The sequence below is a fragment of the Oryx dammah genome, unplaced genomic scaffold (genome assembly GCF_014754425.2).
Source record: "Oryx dammah isolate SB20612 unplaced genomic scaffold, SCBI_Odam_1.1 HiC_scaffold_2, whole genome shotgun sequence".
In the NCBI taxonomy this organism is placed as follows: Eukaryota; Metazoa; Chordata; class Mammalia; order Artiodactyla; family Bovidae; genus Oryx; species Oryx dammah.
Window position 1 is genome coordinate 112,037,124 of NW_024070186.1, and position 22,159 is coordinate 112,059,282.

At 40.0% G+C, this 22,159-nt stretch overlaps 1 protein-coding gene across 4 annotated transcripts in view; it reads right to left on the reverse strand.

Annotated features, from left to right (window-relative positions):
* The window catches only part of CMSS1 (cms1 ribosomal small subunit homolog), a 400,514-nt gene that overhangs the window by 40,291 nt on the left and 338,064 nt on the right, over nt 1-22,159 (reverse strand). Inside the window, exon 1 of one of the 4 annotated variants that reach the window (XM_040226084.1) lies at nt 3,175-3,197. The exons of the other annotated variants lie outside the window; for them this stretch is intronic. Within the exon in view, the coding sequence (XP_040082018.1) occupies nt 3,175-3,181 (7 nt within the window). The 5' untranslated portion in view covers nt 3,182-3,197. Of the gene's footprint in view, nt 1-3,174; nt 3,198-22,159 lie in introns of those variants that run through there. 4 annotated transcript variants of the gene reach the window in all.

A 22,159-nucleotide genomic window follows, 5' to 3' on the forward strand; every position in this document is an offset into this window, starting at 1 on the left:
ACACTGGAAAAAGTAAATTCTTATCCTAAGAATCAGGAAAAAAAAGTTTTAAACAATTTTTCTGTTTAAAAAGCTCTTTTAAAGAAACATGGTAACCATAAGTTTTTACTTCCCATAATGCTATCCTGTCTTCCAGATTTTAGTGGCTGTTCTATCTGAATACATTTTTGAATCTTTGAAAGACTTCACTCACTCCCTTTGAGTTTTTCTGTACATCTCAAAGCCCAAAATGTGTCTTGAGTAATACTGGTTAGAATTCATATTTAGGTACAGATTAACTAGTCCGGTAGTCCTGAGATGGTTAGTTTTATGTATCAACTTGACTGGGCCACAGGGTGGTCCAGATATTTGGTCAAACATTACTCTGACGTTTCTCTGTAGGTGTTTCTGGTTGAGATTAACATCTGAATGGGTGGATTGAATAAAGCAGACTGCCCTCCCTAATGTGGAAGGATATATCCAATCAGGTATGGCTGGAATAGAACTAAAAGCATGACCCATGCTGAGTAAGATAATTTTTTCTGCCTTTGGACTTGAAATGAAACATTTGGCTCTTCCTGGATGTGGAGCCTGCAGGCCAATGGGCTAGAACTATACCATCAGCTCTCCTGTTTCTCAAAGCCTTCTGACTAGAACTGCAACTAAACAATTGGCTCTCCAGGGTGGCCAGCTTGTTGGTCCACTCTGCTGATCTTGGGGCTTGACAGCCTCCATAACTGCATGAGCTAACTCCTTTAAACACACATACACACACATACATGACAGAGAGACAAAGAGAGAGAACAATAAATATAGATAGATATGTAGCAAAGATAGCTATTTCCCTATTGCTTCTGTTTTTCAGGAGAATCTTGCTTAATAACTGTGTAGAGTGAAAAAAAGGACTCTACCCAATGAAGCAGTAGCAGGTAGAAGATTAGCAGGGCTTTTTAAATGAATGATTAAGTTGGCACTAAAAGTATTTATAGAACTGCTTCTGGGAAGAAAGTAGTAGTAGTCATATTTTCCCCTATTCCTCCTGTTAAGTTACAGCGAAAACCCCTGAACATTATACATAAAACAGAGGAAATCTCTGAAAGGTGGAGAGAAGTCAGACGGGCTAGGGACCTTGAGGCCCAGGGAACAACACAGTGGTGAGCTCAGTAGATTTTCTTTTAGCTCATTATCTCAGACTTGGAGCTAAAGAAGCTAGTAACTTGGAAATGCTAAGTGAGAGCAGAAAAAAAAGCCCCAACAAACGTATGCTATATTTAACAAAATGACCAGGAAAAAGACAGCCTACCAAGACTGAAAACCTTTAGATAACAACTACTTGATTCCAGGCAAACACAACAGAAAAGCTGTGACCCTGCCTACACCAGCAAAGGCTGAGTCGGGGACCAAGCCTTCCACCTTTATCTGGCTGTAATGCGGCACCCCAACTTTTCTTCCACCTTCCCTCAGGGTGGTGGTCAGAAGTGGTCAAGTAGGGACTGAACTCCTGAAGAGATTTTCATCCCTGATGGGTTGTGGGAAACCCCTGTTCTCTAGCACCACCACCACCAAGGCAATTCAGTGGAGAACATGTTGTGAGCCTGGACTTACACCTCCTCCTGGTAGTAATGAAGGGTACCGCTCTTCTCCACTAGGGTCAGAGAAAGCCTAGTAGAGAACCAGGACTCTCCATACTACCCAGTGGTAATGAGGCCAACACCTACACTAGTGTTTTAGCAACTACTAAAAAAGCTATACAAAGAGGTACACTCAAAAATATTAAGACAAATCAAAACAGCATTCTAAAAAGTTCAAGTAACTCACAAGAAGGCAGGAAAAATAAACAAGAAATAGCAAATAAACAGAAAAGATGAAATAAAATGACAGATTTGAATCCCAACATATCAATAATTATATAAATTTAAATGATCTAAACACACCAGTTTAAAGACAAAGTGGATTCAAAAACATGACCTAACTATATGCTGGGGCTTCGCGATGGCTCAGTGGTAAAGAACCTGACTGCAGTGTACGAGGCGCGGGTTCAGTTCCTGGATCAGGAAGATCCCCTGGAGTAGGAAATGGCAACCCATTTCAGGATTCTTGCCTAGAATAGTCCATGGACAGAGGAGCCAGCCAGGCTATGGTCCATGGGGCTGCAAAGAGTCAGACATGACTGAGCATGCATACAGCTATATGCTATTTATAAGAAACTTATCTCAAATATAACAGTATAGCTAAAAGCAAAATGATGGATGAAATGTAACATATAAATATCGATGAAAAAGCAGGGGTTATATTAATACATTATACTCTATTGATTATGTTAATATCAGCTTACATTAACATCATATTTATATATATCAGATATTAATATCAGACAAAGGTTGAATAAATTAGTTGTCTCTTCAGCCTGTGATGCTTTTTAGTTCCAAAAAGAAAACTGCTGTTCTGAAGTAAAGATGCTAGTTCTGTGATTTCCATTAAGAAAGTATGACAAGAACAGCATGGGGACCCAATCTAGCCAGCCTGGCTCCAGGATCTAGATCCCTCCAGGACTGCTGGCATTTGAGGAACTGAAGCCAGGACTGCACCACTCAGTCCCAGTGGCTGATTCAGCCCATGGAGTGGAGTCCCCAGGGGGCCGCCTTGTCTCCAACTCCCCGAGGGTCTACATTAAAAAAAAGACACAAACAGATGGGATTCGTTAAACTCTTCCAGAAGTGGAGTCAAGTACACTGTTCTTTTTCAACCCCAGGCGAAAAGAGCAAAAAGCTAAAATTAAAAGTTGCACATATCTTTTTCCTTCAATCCCTGTCTTTGTCCTCTTCATGAGAAGTATCAGAAATCCAGTTTCTCAGCAACTTCTGTAAGCTTCTAAGTATTTGCTTGCATGGACTCCTTCAAGTCCCTAGGGAGAGTACTGGCAGTGGATCATAGTTAATTTTTCTTTAAAAATTAGCAAAATACAGATATACGGGGATCAAAATAAATACAATAGACCACTGTCTATTTCCACTCAGAACTCATCTCTGTCGCTATCCTAGTGAGTGATGTTGGAGCTGGAGTGAACATTCTGAAATATTATAATATAACCTTATAATAAGGCTCATAATCATAAAGCCAATAGTTAAACTACTGCAGGCTGTCCTGGTATAGGAATGTTTCCAGGAATATTCCTACCACCCTATGCCAACTTACCAGACATCTGACACAAAGTGTGCAGGGCCAGAAGTTGTGGATTGTGACGCCTCCTTCCTTGGAATGATGCAGGAAGTGGAGGAGAAAGCAGGTTTGGGATGAATGAAACCAGAAACTAGTCAGTGGAAAATTCTTCTAATCATCAGAAATGTAAAACTGTAAGCAGAAAGTTAGGTTCTCGTTTTGTGTGTTCAAAATGGAAAGTCTCTCTCATATAGGAATATATTAGATAAAGCATTTTACAGTTTAAAAAAACATTTTTTTCTTATCTAATGAAAATGAATGAAATAAAACTTTTCAGAATTCTTGTGTTTATAACAGTACCGTTATGATTTCTTATTTAAAACAATGTATTTCATATCTTACTTTGTATCTGTAATTTTGTATTCTTTTTCTGAGAGGCCCCACCCCACCAAACTGCATAAGATTCAGGCCTCACAAAAACCTAGATCTGCCCTACTATAGACCTGCTTAACTCCCCTATGGTTCTCATATTTTCTCAGCAGAATAAATTCCTGAAACACACAACCTGGTAAGTTTCAAAAGCATGACGCTAAGCAAAAGAAGCCAGAATCAAAAGGCTATTATAATGTGTGGTACTAGAGAAGGCAAAACTATAGGAATAAAAAACAGATCAATAGTTACTGGGGACTGGAGATGGGAAACTTCTGGGGCTGTTGGAAATGTTCTATATCTTAATTGTGGTAGTGGTTACACAACTGTCAGTCAGTCAGTATGTGCTCAGTTGTGTCTGACTCTTTGTGACCCTATGGACTGTAGCCTGCCAGGCTCTTCTGTTTATGGGATTCTCCAGACAAGAATACTGGAGTGGGTTGCATTACAAAAAACTCATGGAATCATACACAAAAATGGGTTAATTTTACTATGTAAGTTATTTACTATGTAAATTATTCCTCAATAAGCCCAACTTTAAAAAATAATGATAGAAGCTAACTTTTTAATGTCTGAGTCTACAAGCTTAACCCTCACACTACCCTTGCATGAGAAGATGGTGCTTATTAGCTAAATGTTTACCTAAATGACATTTCCTTCTATTCTGTTTGCTAAGAGGTTTGTTTGTCCTTTCATTTTAAAACCATGAATAGGGGGACTTCCCTGGTGGTCTAGTGGTTAAGACTTCACCTTCCAATGCAGGGGTTTTGAGTCTGATCCCTGGTAGGGGAGCTAAGATCCCACATGCCTAGTAGCCATAAAACAAGAAAAAAGGACCAAAACAGGAAACGGAAGCAATATTGTAACACATGCAATAAAGACTTTTAAAAAATGGTCCACATCCCCCCCAAAAGTAAATAAATAAAACCATGAATAGGTGTTAAGCTTAATGCAATGCTTTTTGTTTTTGCATTAATTGAGATGATCTTATGGGCTTCTCCTATAATCTGTTAATGTGGAAAACTGTAAAAATAAGTTGTCTAATATTAAATAAACCATTCTTGCTATTCCTAGGATAAATCCCAATTTGTCAAGATATATTTCTTTTTTAATAATGTTGGTTCTATTTTGGCTACCATTTTATTTTAGACATTTATTTAGATAATTTTCCTTCCTAGTATTGTTCCTGTTTGGTTTAAGTATTGAGGTTATATTAGCTACATAAAAGGGCTTTCCTGGTAGTGCAGATGGTAAAAATCTGCCTGCAAGCAGGAGACATGGATTCAATCCCTGGGTGGAGAACACCCCTGGAGAAGAGAATGGCTACCCTCTCTAGTATTCTTGCCGGGAGAATTCCATAGACAGAGGAACCTGGTAGGCTACAGTCCATGGGGTTGCAAAGAGTCAGACATGACTGAGCAACTAACACTTTCACCTTTTTTAACTTCATAAAAGGGTTGGGAATGTCTCCTCATTTTCTGTTCTCTGAAATATTTGTATATAGTTAAGATGACCTGTTTATTGATATTTGGTAAAATCTGTTAGTAAAAGAAGCAGAGTGTAGTATTCTTTTTGTGGGTATGTTTTAACAAATGCTTCAATTTCTAATGGTTATATAATTATTTAGATGTTTCATTTTTTAAACTCAATTTTGGTAAATAATATTTTTCTTTGCCGACTAAGGTCCATCTAGTCAAGGCTATGGTTTTTCCAGTAGTCACGTATGGATGTGAGAGTTGGACTGTGAAGAAGGCTGAGTGCCGAAGAATTGATGCGTTTGAACTATGGTGTTGGAGAAGACTCTTGAGAGTCCCTTGGACTGCAAGGAGATCCAACCAGTCCATCCTAAAGGAGATCAGCCCTGGGATTTCTTTGGAAGGAATGATGCTAAAGCTGAAACTCCAGTACTTTGGCCACCTCATGAGAAGAGTTGACTCATTGGAAAAGACTCTGATGCTGGGAGGGATTGGGGGCAGGAGAAGGGGACGACAGAGGATGAGATGGCTGGATGGCATCACTGACTCGATGGATGCGAGTCTGAGTGAACTCCGGGAGTTGGTGATGGACAGGGAGGCCTGGCATGCTGCGATTCATGGGGTCTCAAAGAGTCGGACACGACTGAACGACTGAACTGAACTGAACTGAATATTTTTCTAGGTAATTTGTTGTTTTACTTTTCAAATTTATTGGAGAGGGGTGATTATTATATGTATATATGTTTTCTTTTTTCTTTTCTCACATTTTTTATTTGCAACCTGTTTTTCTTGTTCTATCTTGGAGACGTATTTCTTAAAAAAAAAAACAACTAGGTTCTTTATTAGGCTTTCTATTGCTTCTTTGATTTCTAGTGCACTAGTTAAGATTCTTTACTTTAAGTTTACTCTATTGAGGTCTTAATTTTTGTAGTTGGATATTTAGCCCACTGTTTTTCTTCATCTGAAATAAACATTAAGGATATAAAATTTCTTGTGTGTGTGTGCTTAGTCGTTAGTTGTATGCAATTCTTTGCGACCCTTTGGACTGTAACCCATCAGGCTCTTCTGTCCATGGGATTTTTCAAACAAGAATACTGGAGGGGGTTGCCATATCCTTCTCCAGGGGATCTTCCTGACCCAGGGACTAAACCGTTGCCTTCTGTGTTTTCTGCATTGCTGGTGGATTCTTTACCTCTTGAGCCATTGGGGAAGTCCATATATTTTCTTAACACTTTATAACTTAATCTGAATACCATACATTTTAATATTATAGCATTTTCATTACTATTTAATTCTAAATATTGTTAAAGACTCTATAATGACTTTCTTTGACTGATGAGTTATTTAGAAGTGTATTGTTACATTTCCAAACTGATTTTTTTAAAGTTACCTTTTTGTTATATTGTGGTTGGAAAAATGGCCTGCATTTTTTAATAAAAGACTTGTTTTATTTTCTAGCACAGGGATCAATGCACTTTTTAGGTTTTTAGGGCCACACAGAAGATAATCTGTAGGATTTGCAGAGCAATAGGGTCTCTGTCATTAATTACTGGATTCTGCCATTATGCAAAATCAGCCCTAGACAGTATGTAAATGATTGGGTGTGGCTGTTTTCTGATAAACTTTATTAACAAAAATACATCTGGGTTGGATTTGGTCTATGGGTCATAGTTTGCCAGCTTCTGACCTAGTAGATAAATATTTATTTAACATATTTATATATATTTAAAATAGTTGACATACAATATCATGTGGATTTCAGGTAAATTACATAGTAGTTTGATATTTGCATACATTATGAAATCATCACCACATAAGTAACCATCTGCCTCCATACACAATCAATTAAAATTTTTTTTAATAGAATATGCAGTATCTAATTGTTAGGGGCACAGTTCTATACAGGATTATGGATAGACTTAATTATGTTTTTCAAATCTGCTATATGTTTATGAATTTTTATGTTTTATCAGCTGGGCCTCCCTGGTGGCTCAATGGCAATTACTGACATGTATATTAACATCTTCCACTCTTATTTTGAAGTTCTTCATGTTTTCTAATAATTCTATCAGATTTTAGTTACATATCTAATAGGTATATTAGATATATGCAAGTGTAGAACTGTTACAAGTTCCTGTCGGTTGATCCTTCCTTTTATCATTATGTAGGGACTCATCTTGTTTAAAAAATCCATCTTGTTTACTTTAGTTCAAATTCACTAACTTGGGGAGGGGTGTTCTATATTTCTAGAGGTGGTCAGCTGTTCTCTGGGAAATCTAACTATACACACTGAAAACTCATGTTGGAGACACAGCTGTAGTTCAACAGTCTGAAGTGTTTTGCTAAAATTACTCATCCCTAGGAACCAGAATGTTTTATTTGGCCAGGCAAGGCCAGGCTAGGAACTACTCTTTAAGAACCATGTTCCCAGCTCATTAAGGGACTCCCACCAGCATCACTAAGAAGGAACACAATTCCCACATCCAAAGAACAGGACCATGTGAAAAGTGAACTCAGTGAAGGCCCAGAGCAAATAACACAGGGCAGGGGAAGGGGCGCGTAGAGGACGAGGGAGGGGGGAGACTAGGAGGAGGGAGCAGAGGGGAGAAACAGTGAGAAACGTAGCCAATGAAAGAAGAGGGCTCTCAATTCTGACTCCCTGTACACTAACAGTCATACAGTGAAGGAAGCTCCATCCAAAATAATTCCTACAGGTATGGCCAAAAGTAAGGGCTTACAATTAATGGGTCCATGCCAGAAAAGAATCTGACATCTGGAAGTGGACCTCTCACTGACTCTGGGTGTGCAGAACGCCTGCTTCTCCCTTTATCTCTTGTCATTTCTCCTTCTCTATCAAAATCCTAGTCCCATCTTCTTAAATTCAACACAAGTCATGTCCTCCCCGCTACCGCCACCCGTGTAGAGACCTTCCAAAAATAGAAACAAGAATATCTTAGGGCTATAATCTAGCAAAGAGCTCCAACTTTCGCTGGTTAAAGAAAGTGCTGAGAAAAGAACAGGATCCAGCATGCAAACAAAGAATTACGTGATCAGCAGCAGGAGGAATAGCAAACCCTGGGCCAAGTCTATCGTGCCCAATCCAGGGCACCTGGCTGTATGGAAGCGCTACTCTGAGAAGCCTGGGCAGGTTCAATCCTTAGCCTCCTGGCCCATTCTGACTGCAGAGTCCCCACCTTGGATACAGGGACACTGGACCACTCAAAGTCTTCTGTAGCCTAGTAGTGGTTCGTTAGACTTTACATTAGCATGGCATACGTCTCTCTGATTTTGTTTCGTTTTTCTGAGGTACCATCTGTTTCTTTTTCATTTGCATATGCAGCAAGAAACTGGGCATGATTCACCTTTTCCAACTCTCAGGCTCTTTAAGATGTTCTCTTCCTTTCTCCAAAAGATTTGAGAAAACAAATGCTTCTGAATATAAGTCCCCTGTGAGTTAGTTCTTCCCATCAGAAGTTTTCCTTGCATTCTCAACTGGAATGGGGAATGGGATGGGGAATCCCTTTGTCCATTAAATTTTGCTGTTTCCAGTGGCAACTGCTACAGCCAATAATGTTCCAATTAAGTTTTTATTTTCATAGCAAAAGATGTCCCTAGCAACAGTTCCAGACTTTGTTTATAAAATATGTTTCCAGTTTCCACAGAAAACTTTAAAGTTAGATGGTACAACTCTAAACTGTTGTCATTTTAAAACTCTGAAAGAAGGTAAAGTACTAAGACCAATAACATCACCTCAAAAATACATAACCAAAGAAAAATACTTCACCTTCTATGGGGATCTTAAGCACTACACAATTTGCTGCCAGTTACTTGTAACTATACATTACAAGTTGTCATGTATAGAACTATGTAATCACTATGTTGTGGACTGGGAACTAACATAATGTAACAGGTCACGGAAAAGCGAAAGTGTTAATTGCTCAGTTGTGTCTGACTCTTTATGACCCCATGGACTGTAGCTCTCCAGGCTCCTCTGTCCATTGAATTTTGCAGGCAAGAATACTGGAGGAGGTAGCCATTCCCTTCTCCAGGGCATCTTCCTGACCCAGGAATTGAACCCTGGTCTCCTGCAATGCAGGCAGACTCTTTACCATCTGAGCCACCAGGGAAGCCCAATTATACTTCAAAAACAAAAACATAGAAAAAGAGATCAGCTTTGTGGTCATCTGAGGGAGGGGGTGGTGGGAGAGAGAACTGGATGAAGGTAGTCAAAAGATACAAACTTCCAGTTACAATAAACAAGTATTACAGATGAAATGTACAACATGACTAACACTTCTGTATGTTATATATGAAAGTTGTCAAGAGAGTAAATTGGAAGAGTTCTCATCATTTGGAAAAAAAATTCTCTCTTTTTCTTTCAGTTTATATCTATATGAGAGGATGAGCTTCCCTGGTGGCTTAGCGGTAAAGAATTCATCTGCAATGCAGGAGATGCAGGCTCAATCCCTGGGTCAGGAAGATCCCCTGGAGAAGGGAATGGTAACCCACTCCAGTGTTCTTGCCTGGAGAATCCCATGGACAGGAGAGCCTGGAGGGCTACACTCCATGGGGTCACAAAGAGTTGGCAAGACTGAGCAACTAAACAACAACAACAATATGAGATGACAGACGCTCACTAAACTTACTGTGTTAATCATTTCACGATGTATGTAAGTCAAATCAGTATGTCATATACCCGAAACTTACATAGAGCCATAATGGGGGTCCACCTCTCTGCCTGGAAAAGGTGTGGACATGACCCATCTTTAGCAAAGAAGGCCTGAGCTATGTTTTGAAGGCAGAAAAGGTTTACTTTTTTATGGACATGATTGGTCTCACGGGATACTTGTGACAGATTTTTCCAGTCTCCCAGTCGCCCAACCTGGATAATAACTTGCCTCATGTTGCTGTGGTTTGCATAATAATAAAGACCTTATTTTAAAAAATTAGATCTCTATAAAACTGGAAGAAAGAAAAAAAAAACACTTAACTAAAAAGCAAAACAAACAAAAACATATACAGGACAGGCTCCTCATAAAGGGGTAAAACACCCAAAGCCACAAGAGCCTGATCTCTTGTGTAAATGCTCACACTTAAGCATGGCTGCAGTGGCAGCAGAAAACAACCTTTAATGCCAAAACTGAGGGTGCCATGGAACCTAATGATAATAACACAGTCCTTATTTTGAGCAAAACAGTGTTCTAAATGCTCTACACATATTAACTCATTTAATTCACATGTCAGTCTTACAAGATGGGTACTGTAACTATTAACATAATCTCTGTTTTACAGAGGTGGAGACTGAAGCACTTGCCCAAGATCAATGAGAGAACATGCCAGGATTTGGATCTAATTGGTTTTTATTCAGTTTGCTCTTAACCATTATGCAATATGGGCTTCCCAGGTGGTGCTAGTGTAAATAATCTGCTTGCCAATGCAGGAGACACAGGGATGAGGGTTCGATCCCTGAGTTGCAAAGATCCCCTTGAGAAGGGCATGGCAACCCATTCCAGTATTCTTGCCTGGAGAATCCCATGGACAGAGGAGCCTGGTGTGCTGCAGTCCATAGGGTGTCAAAGAGTCGGATGCGACTGAAGCGACAGCATGAGCGTGCATTGCGCAATACCGCTGCCCCTCTAAGAAAGAAAACTAGGTGTCTCTCAGGTGGTACTAGTCATTAAGCTGGGTACTGGAATCACAGGGCTTTGTTTGCAGAGCCCAGTTTAACAATAACATATGTTCTTACATTTGAATAAGAGTCATCTAACTGGAGAAGGAAATGGCAACCCATTCCAGTATTCTTGCCTAGAGAATCCTGTGGACAGAGGTGCCTGGACACCTCTGTCGGACACAACTGAAGCGACTTAGCATGCATGCATGCATTGGAGGAGAAAATGGCAACCCACTCCAGTATTCTTGCCTGGAGAATCCCAGGGACAGAGGAGCCTGGTGGGCTGCCGTCTATGGGGTCGCACAGAGTTGGACACGACTAAAGCGACTTAGCAGCAGCAGCAGCAGCATCTAACTGAGGCAGAAGCTGCTGCTTCTGGTGACTAGCTCCTCTCCTCCAAAATAAACACACCCAGAATCTGTTAGCAACTCTCCCCCACCACCCCTGCTTCCATCCTATATTTTGGCTTGGGAGAAAATATATTCTGACTTAGCGAGGGTATTCCTCATTTATGCTTGTCATTCCCACATCCCATCTGATTTAGTATCTGTCTTATTGCAGGGATCCTTTAATGTATTAATATGCATTACTACTCTCCAAGTGTGAGAACAGAAATGAGATCATCCTTGGGTTTATTTAACCCCTGAACTCTGCTCTTTGCAGCACAACTGTTAACAGCTCCCAGAATAGCACTCTGTGCACACCTTTTGGGAAGTTCCAGCATAGATGAGTGAAAAGGGAAGTTCTAGAAGTCTCAGCTTCTAGTTCCAACTTTTGTGATCTTGGGCTAATCATTTATTTTATGCCACAGTCTTCCCATTTATGCAATGATGAAGTCATACTGCTATGATTTATGATTCTCTTCTGGTTCAGGCCAGTTTCTATTAAGAATGCTGTATGCCCTGGACAAGTCAAAATTTCCAGAGTGAGGTGAAATGTTGAAGTACAGAGGTATAGGGTAACATGGAAAAAATATAGGTGAACGTGGCCTGTTACATGATTATATGAGTTACGTCATGTCCCCTGAACAGAAATTTCATAAGGAGAAGGCCTATGAGGCTGCAGTTAGACCTGCTATCCATTCACCCTTGTGAAAAAGTATGAGCCCAAGAGGAGAAATGTTCAAGGGAAAAGCACACTGTTTCTGTTACGACTGCCCTAAGCCTTCACAGAGACTTCCACTACCTATTAGATGACTTCATGTAGGCTGTTAACGTGCATCCTGTGAACTGTTAAAGGTGGAGGTAATGTTCACATGCCCTGCCTGCTCCAGGATCCTTAACCTTCTTGTCCAGCTTTCTCAATGGAAAACCCAGATCTTAACTGCCTTTTTGTATACCCTAGGAAAAGGTACTTTATTGCTTTAAAGGTACTTTAAAGTTTCCTGCAGGTAAACTGGGCTTAAGGATGTTCGTGAAAGTTGCTCAGTTGTGTCTAACTCATTGCAACCTTGTGAACTATACAGTCCATGGAATTCTCCAGGCAAGAATACTGGACTGAAAAAAAAAAAAAAAAAAAAAAAGAATACTGGACTGGGTAGCCTTTTCCTTCTCCAGGGGATCTTCCTAACCCAGGGATCGAACTCAGGTCTCCCACGTTGCAGGTGGATTCTTTACCAGCTGAGCCACAGGGGAAGCTACTTATCAACTAATTACCAACTACATGGGAAATATACAGAGAGGGGTTTGTGTTGGGAATGATCTTCCAGAACTGTAACTCTGAGGTCTTCCATGATAGTGTGGGATAAATCTCAGATGTAACAGTCAAATGTGGTAAATAAATAAGAGATTAAAATAAGACTTGATTTGCCAATCCTATGCTATCATTTTGATGGGGTCATCATTAAAATTTTTTTTTACCTTTTTCCTTGATATAAAGTCATGCATACTAATCATACAGAGCTCAGAAAATATGGGAAAGTAAAAATCTGGTACTACCATAAAAAGATAGTCCCACTATAATAAGAGATATATTCTTATAATTGTGATACAATAACTTCTACTTTTTGTTCTGCCTCTGTGTATATGAGTATGTGTGCATGGGTGTCAAGTCACTTCAGTTGGGTCTGAATCTCTGTGACCTCATGAACGGTAGCCTGACAGGTTCCTCGGTCCACGGGGATTCTCCAGGCAAGAATTCTGGGAGTGGGTTGCCATGCCCTTCTCCAGGGGATCTTCCCAACCCAGGGACTGCACCTGTGTTTCTTACGTCTCCTGCATTGCTAGGTGGTTCTTTACCACTAGTGCCACCTAGGAAGCCCATGTATATATATGTTATATATGTGTGTGTGTGTGTGTATACATACATATACATATGAGTACGTGTTAGTCACTCAGTCATGTCCAACTCTTTGTGACCCCAAGGACTATAGCCCACCCTCCAGGATCCTCTGTCCGTGGGATTTTCCAGGCATGACTACTGGAGTGGGTTGCCTTTCCCTTTTCCAATATATGAGTATATGTATGTATATATATGGGGCTTCCCTGGAGGCTCAGATGGTAAAGAATCTGCCTGTAATGCTGGAGGCCTGGGTTTGATTCCTGGATTGGGAAGATCCCCTGGAGAAGGGAATGGCTACCCACTCCAGTATTTTTGCTTGCTGGTGGGCTACAGTCCATGGGGTTGCAAAGAATCGGACAGGACTGAAGCGATTTAACACAAACAAATACATACACATATATATCTGGAACTACATGTTGTATACAAATACTTTATCTTTTAATATTATATCATTAGCATTTTCCCATGTCAGTAGTACTGAAGAATATTTTTAATGGCTATATGACAAACTATTGCTTACTTACAGTATATTTAATTTGTTCTTCTATCATTAGATTATTTCTAAAAGTTGCTTTTGTAAATTTATTGTAATAGACATTTTTATAACTTTTATGCATTTCTGATTAGAGCAGAATTCTAGAAGAGAAATCACATTGTGAGAAAGTATGCACGTTTCTTAAGGGTTTTAACAACTTCTGAACTGTTTTTCAAATGGTTTGGGGTCAATTTTAAAGTCATCAACATATATAAAAACACCTTTTGCATCACACTACAGCAAATACTCAACTTTTAGACATTGCTAAGAGGTAAAAATGATACTGTATTTTAATTTTATTCATTTGATATGACCGAGAGTATTTTGCTCTTTTTATTAGCTATGTGTATATCTTATAGGAATAGAATGGTCTTCACCTCTGTTCATTTGTCAAGAGGGGTTTTAATGTTTTCTTTGTATAAATCTTAGTATTTGAAATACAGAATACAAATTTGAAATACAAAATACAAATACAGATTTATACAAATCTTTCAATGTTAAGGTTAACTTAGGTTGTTTTATCTCTTAATTTTAAAAATTATTTTTGACGTAGAGATGCTATAAATTGTAATGAGATCAAACATGTCACCTTTCTTCACCGCAATTATGCTTTGCAAAGTTCACCCTAAAGTAGATACTTTTATTTAGTTTAAAAAGTTATATGATCCTTTTTTAAACATTTAACTTAAATCCTATATAGTAGATTTTGTTGTATAGTATAAAGTAGAGCTCTAACTTTATTATCTTTTCACATATTTAATCAGTTGTCCTACCCTCTTACTGAAGGATTCTTTTTTCTCTCATTATCTTATTCTAGCACTTTCATTTAATCAAAATACAAATCATACACATTCCTGGGTCTGGTTCTGTTGATCTGCATGTGAGTCTTCTATAGGTACCACACCATCATGTTATTTTAAAAGACATATTGAACTTTTAAAAAAGTTTTCTAAGTGGCTAAAACATTGGGGTGCAGAGAGTAACAAAATAGGGAGCACCAGATTCAGGCCAAAATCGCTGGTAGAGGTAGAAAGCACCATGGACGATGGAGACCAGTAAGAATGTAGGAATAGAAGTTGAGCTGCCTTTTCTCCAGAATCTTACATCACACCTCTGTCACTCAACAGCTGTTTGGCTTTGGGTAAGTTAATTCACCTTTCTGTGCCGTGATTTCCTTATTTGGAAAATGAGGTTGTTAAGAGGTTAAATGAGTTAGTGTAAAACTCTTAGGACAATGTGTAGCTCATGGCAAACATTATTGTCAAGTAGTTATTTGAAGCGATCTTCTACTTCCATTGGGCTTCCCTAATGGCTCAGATGGTAAAGAATCCGCCTGCAACATGGAAGACCCAGGTTCAAGCCCTGGGTTGGGAAGATCCTCCGGAGAAGGGCAAAGCACTCTAGTATTTTTGCCTGGAGAATTCCATGGACAGAGGAGACTGAGGGGTTATAGTATATGGGGTTGCGAAGAGTCAGACATGACTGAGCGACTAATACACTTTCTGCTTCCATCATGCCACTGACATTACTCTTGCTAAGGACATCAATGATCCCTTAATTGTCAAATTAACATGGGACAGGGATTAAAGATACAGGCTCTCTAGAATCAGGCTGTCCAGATTAAAACAATACCTCTGCATTTTAAAGCTGTGTGACTTTGGCAAAGTTACTTGCTCATTCTGTGTCTTAATTTTTTCATCCATAAAATGGGAATATTAATAGAGCCAACCTTACAACGGTATTACATGGAGTCCAGACACAATAAATGTAAATTGCTTGATGCACAGTCCTGACATAATAAATGTAAATTTCTTGGTGTACAGCCTACCACACAAGTAAATTCTCAGGAAATGGTCATTATAACCATCATCTTATCTTACCTGAGTGCCTTGGGGAATTTGGCACTGATGTTGACCCTCAACTTTTTGATACACTATTCTCCTTTGTGTTCTGGCACACTATGGTTTGGTTCTCAACTCACTGCTTGCACTCTCTTCTTTCATCTATCCTGTAAAGTGCTGGCATTCTCTGAGGTGTCCTCCACTTACCCTGTTCTTTGGTGACCATACACTTTCTTGGTGTTCCTTCCTCTAAGCCAGGAGTTGGAAAAATTATTATTAGAGGATCAGATAGTTAATATTTTAGGCTTGTGGACTCTACAATCTCTGTCACAACTACACATTGAATCATGAAAACATTCACTAAAAACATGTAAATGAATGGGCATGACTTTGCTACAAACAAAACTTCCATGTACAAACAAAACTTTGTACATGGAAACAGGCAGTCAGGAAATGGACCAGAGTTTTTCAACTCTTCCTCTAAGTAGTTGTTATAGCTCAGGTATCCCTTACTTAGACTACTCATCACACAGTGTCTTTCCTCCCTTCTGGACTGTGGGCTACCCAAGAGCCCAGTGCCCTTCCATCCTTGCATGCTCTGAATGTAGCATAGAATCTGGCTGCTATAGTAAATTACCATCTGCTGAAAACACTGAATGAGATGAGCATATAAGATCAATCTTAACAGGTAAACCTTTGTTGTGCTGTAGAGAAGAAGGCACTTCTTCCATATGAACCCTTCAGTAGCTACCAGAACAAACTATAGAGAAGACCTCATGGCCTGTATAACGCACTGGAACACCTACTAGAGTTAATCTTTCTTTCCCAAATGTGAAAGGGAAACTCAGGTCCAGGAAATTCGCAATTTCAAGGACCAAGTAATATTGCAGACATCAAAACAGAGCTGTCCAGCATGATCTATAAAACAGGACACACTTTATAGGAATTGAGAAACAGCTGTTTCCCCATTTCTGCCTTAAAAGGAATAGGCAACAGGGCTCAGGGGTATATGGTAAACATATGGAAAAAATTTATTTGCTTAAAGAAATGTGACATGGAGCTGGCAAAGTGCTCAGTTTGTAAGAGATAATGTCGTGGTGGGTAAAATTAAGAGTATTAGAAGGATATATACAGAGTCATTTCAGCATTGTGATTAATGAAAAAGGAAACACCAATAAACACTGGAGGGAAAAAAAGAAAAGTAAAGCTTAAGCTGAAAAGAACTGAATATACTCCAGGGAAGACAACTGGCTGGAGGAACCAAGTATCACTTGCAATAATAATGACTTTAGTAAAATAAATTTTAGATAAAGGTGACACTGGTTTAGTGGAAAATAAGGAAACCAAAACTTGAGTCACAAGTAATAGGGTGAATACTGAGCTTCTCTAAATATAGTGCAGAGAATACTTATAGACCTAAGAATACCTGGAAAATATATTAAAGACTCTGGGAAGAATTTTAGACTTCTGAAATGCCCTCAGAATAGGTAATAGACAAAGAAGCATGTTTAACTGTTTCCTTTTAATTTCCATGTTTAAACTTAACCAGTAGTAATATTTTCAGTATAATCAAACATTTGTTGAACTCCTTTTAGGGGTGATTACTCATTTGTGTGATCCAACATATTTTCTCAAGTGGCCAATTACCAGGCAGCACTCTTTAGAATTTTGTAAAATTATAAAATTATCATTCTGTGAAAAAAAAGACCTAAAGATTTTCTTAAAAAGAATAGAGTTAATACTGATTTTCTTTAGCTTTCTACTTACTCTTGCCTCTTAAGAATTATGAGAGGATTCATTATGTGGCTGTGAAAGCTGTTCAGTCATGTTCAACTCTTGTGACCCCATGGACTGTATACTCCATGGAATTCTCCAGGCCAGAATACTTCTCCAGGGGATCTTCTCCAGAATACTTCTCCAGGGGATCTTCCCAACCCAAAGATCGAACTCAGGTCTCCCGCATTGCAGGTGGATTCTTTACCAGCTGAGCCACAAGGGAAGCCCAAGAATACTGGAGTGGGTAGTCTATCCCTTCTCCAGCAGATTTTCTCGACCCAGGAATTGAACTGGGGTCTCCTACATTACAGGCAGATTCTTTACCAACTGAGCTATGAAGCTCTCATATGTGGCTACATGGACATTAATTCACTCATCCTTCAAGTAATTAATAGGCACCTGCTTATGTATGTACCAGGTTGGAGAAGGCAATGGCACCCCAATCCAGTACTCTTGCCTGGAAAATCCCATGGGCGGAGGAGCCTGGTAGGCTGCAGTCCATGGGGTCGCGAAGAATCAGACACGACTGAAGTGACTTAGCAGTAGCAGTATGTACCAGGTACTGTGCTAAGCATAGATGAGGCAAGAGGAATAAAGAAGGATCCTTACTCTGTAAAGCTGATAGTACAGTAAGAACAACAGATGTGTATAAGCAATTAAAATGCAGTGTGCTTAGGGACTTGGGGTGGGAGGAGGGTAGGACTATAAAGTGAGCACCAGGGAGTTTTCTAAGGTGACAGGACTGTTTGCATACTGATTGTGGTGCTGGTCATACACGTCTGTAAGCATGTTAAAATTCACAGACCTGTATGTCAGAAAAAAAAAAAAAAGGATAATGTTACTGTACAGCAGTTTAAAAAATAAGATGAAAAAACGTGATAGATGTTCAGCAATAGGAGAAGAGATAAATAAACTCTGGTATATTCGTATGATGGAACACTAATGAGCAATAAAAGGAATGGACTATTGATAAATAGAACGAGGGAGGTGAATCTTGAAAGCATGTAGTGAAAGCTGAGTGAAAGAAACAAGATACAATGAAACACAGCCTGCTTGAGTTCATTTATATGAACTTCTAGAGTAGGCGGCATTAATATGGGATGGCAGAAATCAGATCGGGGTTGGCTTTGCTAGGGAGGGTGAGGGTGGGGCAGGTATTGACTGGGAAAGGAGCTCAGGGAACTTCAGGTGTGACTGAAATGCTCTGGGTCAAAACTGACTAAAGATTTGAGAACCTTAAGTAAGTGAGTAAGTAAGTAAAGTCGCTCTGTCGTGTCCGACTCTTTGCAACCCCATGGACTGTAGCCTACCAGGCTTCTCCCTCCACGGGATTCTCCAGGCAAGAGAACTGGAGTGGGTTGCCATTTCCGTCTCCAGGGGATGTTCTCAACCCAGGGATCGAACCGGGGTCTCCTGCATTCCAGGCAGACACTTTAACCTCTGAGCCACTACATGTAAATTACATACCTCAATAAAAAACATGCATTTAGCTATCTTGACTTCTCTTTCACAACACAGAATTTATAATTGTGTTTAAAGTTGTAAAAAATAAAACATTAACAACCTGTCTACCATATGAAGTCATTTTCTTTTTAAGATAAATTAGAGTTCCTTTTGAGTTCTTAATGAAATAAATATAATAGCCAACAGTAAATCTCACGACAAACATAATTAAAATGCAAGTGCAGAGTATGCAGCAGTAGGGGGGCAGGGAGGTCAGAGCCCTGCATTCTGCTGGGTTGAGGATGCATTACCAGGGAAGACCTTCAGAAAGAAGTGAATCTCACTGGGATGCTGAAGAAAGAGTAGGAAATGCTCAGTGCAAAGACCAGGAAAAGAATGGCTTTCCAGGACAACATGTGCAAAGTCACAGATATGAGGGTTGGGGTATGTCCTTCTGGGTGAGGTGCACTCAGGGGACACGAAGCTGTAAAGGAGGGCTGGGCCCGGACCATAAAGACCACCACCTTCTCTCACCCACCCTCTAGCACACCAGTGCTGAGCACTTTATGTGGACAGTTTAATTTAATCACAGCCATCTCCAGTTTTCAGAACCGGGGTTTGGCAAGGTGCAGGACCCTACGCAGGGTTCTTGCCCACTAAGCTTCCCACACAGATAGCCCAGCTCCAGCTTTCACTCTGATCCTCAGCTGCGTGCTCTTCCTATTCTCCACGCTGAGAAGTCTGGCCTTGATTATGACACTGATGGGACCAAATGGAAACCTTTACTAGTCCAGAATCTGCTTTACAGAGATAACAGGCCTCTGACAAGGATGGATCATTTGAACTGTGGTTCTCAGTCTTTTTTCCCCCTGCCTCAATTCTCTTGAGAACTATTTTTAATATCATTAGTAATGATGGTTAAGCAGTGATCACCAAAGGCTGTCTCCATGGCCTTCTCACCATTCTACAAATATTCCCCCACCAAGAGGTTCTAATTTGGGGACTGGGTCAGCAAGATGATTGCTCTGTAAGTCTCTAAGTGGGAGATGGTATATCTTTGGAATCCGCAAATCTAAATGGGAACATGTGTGGAGTGGAGGGGATGGTATTGGGGAATTCTGTGCAGAGTCTGAGATCCTAAGGTAAGTGGATTTGTTGATCAGCTATTTTCCAGGCTTGGTGATCTAGATGGTCCTGGCCCCTGGCCCATCTGAGCTATGGAACTCTGTCAAGTTCGAGGTTTCAGAGACATGCTTGAAGAGAGGACATTGCCTCTGTGGTGCTCCAAGGATTATGGTTCTCTGCTCTAAGGAACCCCAAGAAGGCTCTGATCTCAGAGTAGACACTTCCTGAGAAGCACCATCTTCTGGGTGGAGATGAAGACTGAGTAAAGGGCTTGGCACTGGCATTGGAGAATTGCCTTAATTGATAATGGATTTAAACTAATCACAACAAAGTGTCACAGAGCTCTGTAACCTATCAAGTGTGTTTACATTTGTTATCTAAAAATAATTTTGAGGCCCAAGAAAATGCTGGACGGCAGATGAGGAGGAGCCTGGTAGTCCATGGGGTCGCTAAGAGTCGGACACTTCTGAGCAACTTCACTTTCCCTTTTCATTTTCATGCATTGGAGAAGGAAATGGCAACCAACTCCAGTGTTCTTGCCTGGAGAATCCCAGGGATGGGGGAGCCTGGTGGGCTGCCGTCTCTGGGGTCGCACAGAGTTGGACACGACTGAAGCGACTTAGCAGCAGCAGCAGCAGCAGATGAGGAAACTGAGGCTTAAGGAGGTTAAATTGTTGATACTTGCATGGTTTGCCTGCCTTCCTTCTTTTTTTCCTTAGTTCTCTTCCTTCCTAACTTCCTTCTTTCAGTTTTAAAAAATATCTAGCTATTTGAGTTAACTATGGGCCATCTTATTCTAGAAAGGATTCAAGGCAGCTTGAGTGAGTGAAGTCACTCAGTTGTGTCCGACTCTTTGTGATCCCATGGACTGCAGCCTACCAGGCTCCTTCATCCATGGAATTTTCCAAACAAGAGTACTGAAGTGGGTTGCCATTTCCTTCTCCTCAAGGCAGCTTACAAGGCTACAAAAAAAAAAAAAAAAAGAAAAAGAAAAGAAAGATAGTATAAAAGTGGGAGTGAATGTGAAAGAAAAATAAGTATTAGAACTGAAATCAATCCAAGAGTTACACTAAAGATGTCATAATGACATGTATATTTGTTACTGATGGGGCACAAATTGGACTCTAAGTTTCTAGCTGTCAATGTGAAAAAAAGGAAACCATAACACTATTCAGAGTGGCCACTTGCTAAAAACTAATAGCAGTAGCAAAACAATCAATTCCTCAGAAATATGGCTTTGGGTTCTTAATTACAACATAAGCCAAAATGCATAGCAACTTCCTTTATAATTTAACAGCTTTGAACTTAGGCCTTAAGGGGCTTACCTGGTGGCTTAGATGGTAAAGAATCTGCCTGCAATGTGGGAGACCTGGGATGGATCCCTGGGTCAGGAAGATTCCCTGGAGAAGGGAATGGCTAGCCACTCCATATTCCTGCCTGGAGAATTCCATGGACAGAAGAGCCTGGTGGGCTATAGTCCATGAGTTCACAGAGTAAGACACGATTGACTGACTAAGCATGCACACAACTAGGCTTTAAAAGGTAATTCTGATTTTAACACAAGAGAAACTACCATGTCATGGTTTAAAGAACATGAAAAGTAGACCACCTCTCTGAACTCCTGTAGCAAATTCTATTTACAGAAACCAAAGCAGGTGAGACCCCAGTGAACTCATTAGTTGTTGAAACAGCTTTAGGACCAAGGGAGACAGGCAGGGTGACTATTTCCATACCTGCTAAGGGGAAGAGACAAAAAACAAAAACAAAAACCCACCCACCTACCAGGCTACAGGAATAAGAAGGTCTTCATAGTGATAGTTCATCTTATTTTGTAAATTATTTTAACTTCATGATTAGCACTTGGTGGCAAATATTAACACGACCTTTTTATCTCTTACGTTTCTAATGATGACTATGTTGGACTGCCAGTTTCTATATTGTACATCTTGTGCCTTCAGGTCCCAAGGCCAGGTTTTACTTATATTGGCTATTTTATACTTTCTTCACTCAACCATCCAGTTTCCCTGACTTTTACGACAAGGAACAAGCACAGAGTTTTTCCTTTCTATAATTTATGTATGCAGAAAAATAAATCCAGGTCAGGAATACCCCTTGCATCCACAAGAAGAGTCTGGAGCCACCTGACTCATTGACACAAGAAGCGCAAAAATAGAAAAAGCAATCTGGATGAAAGGCAAAGATGAGTGGAAACTTCTAAGCCAGCACTAAGGTGCTATGTCATATGAAATTAATTCTCTGAGGTCAGCGATTCGAGTCAGGTTACACCCCAAATGTAATTCTGCCTGCTAACTACTTGACCCAATATTTATTTCGTTGAGCAAGATGCCCAGCCACAACTTCCAAGTATAGGCTTGGGGGCAGAGGGAAGGAAGCAGACAGCCAGAGAAATAGCAGCTCCTTTCTTTCTCAAATAGATGTGTCTCCC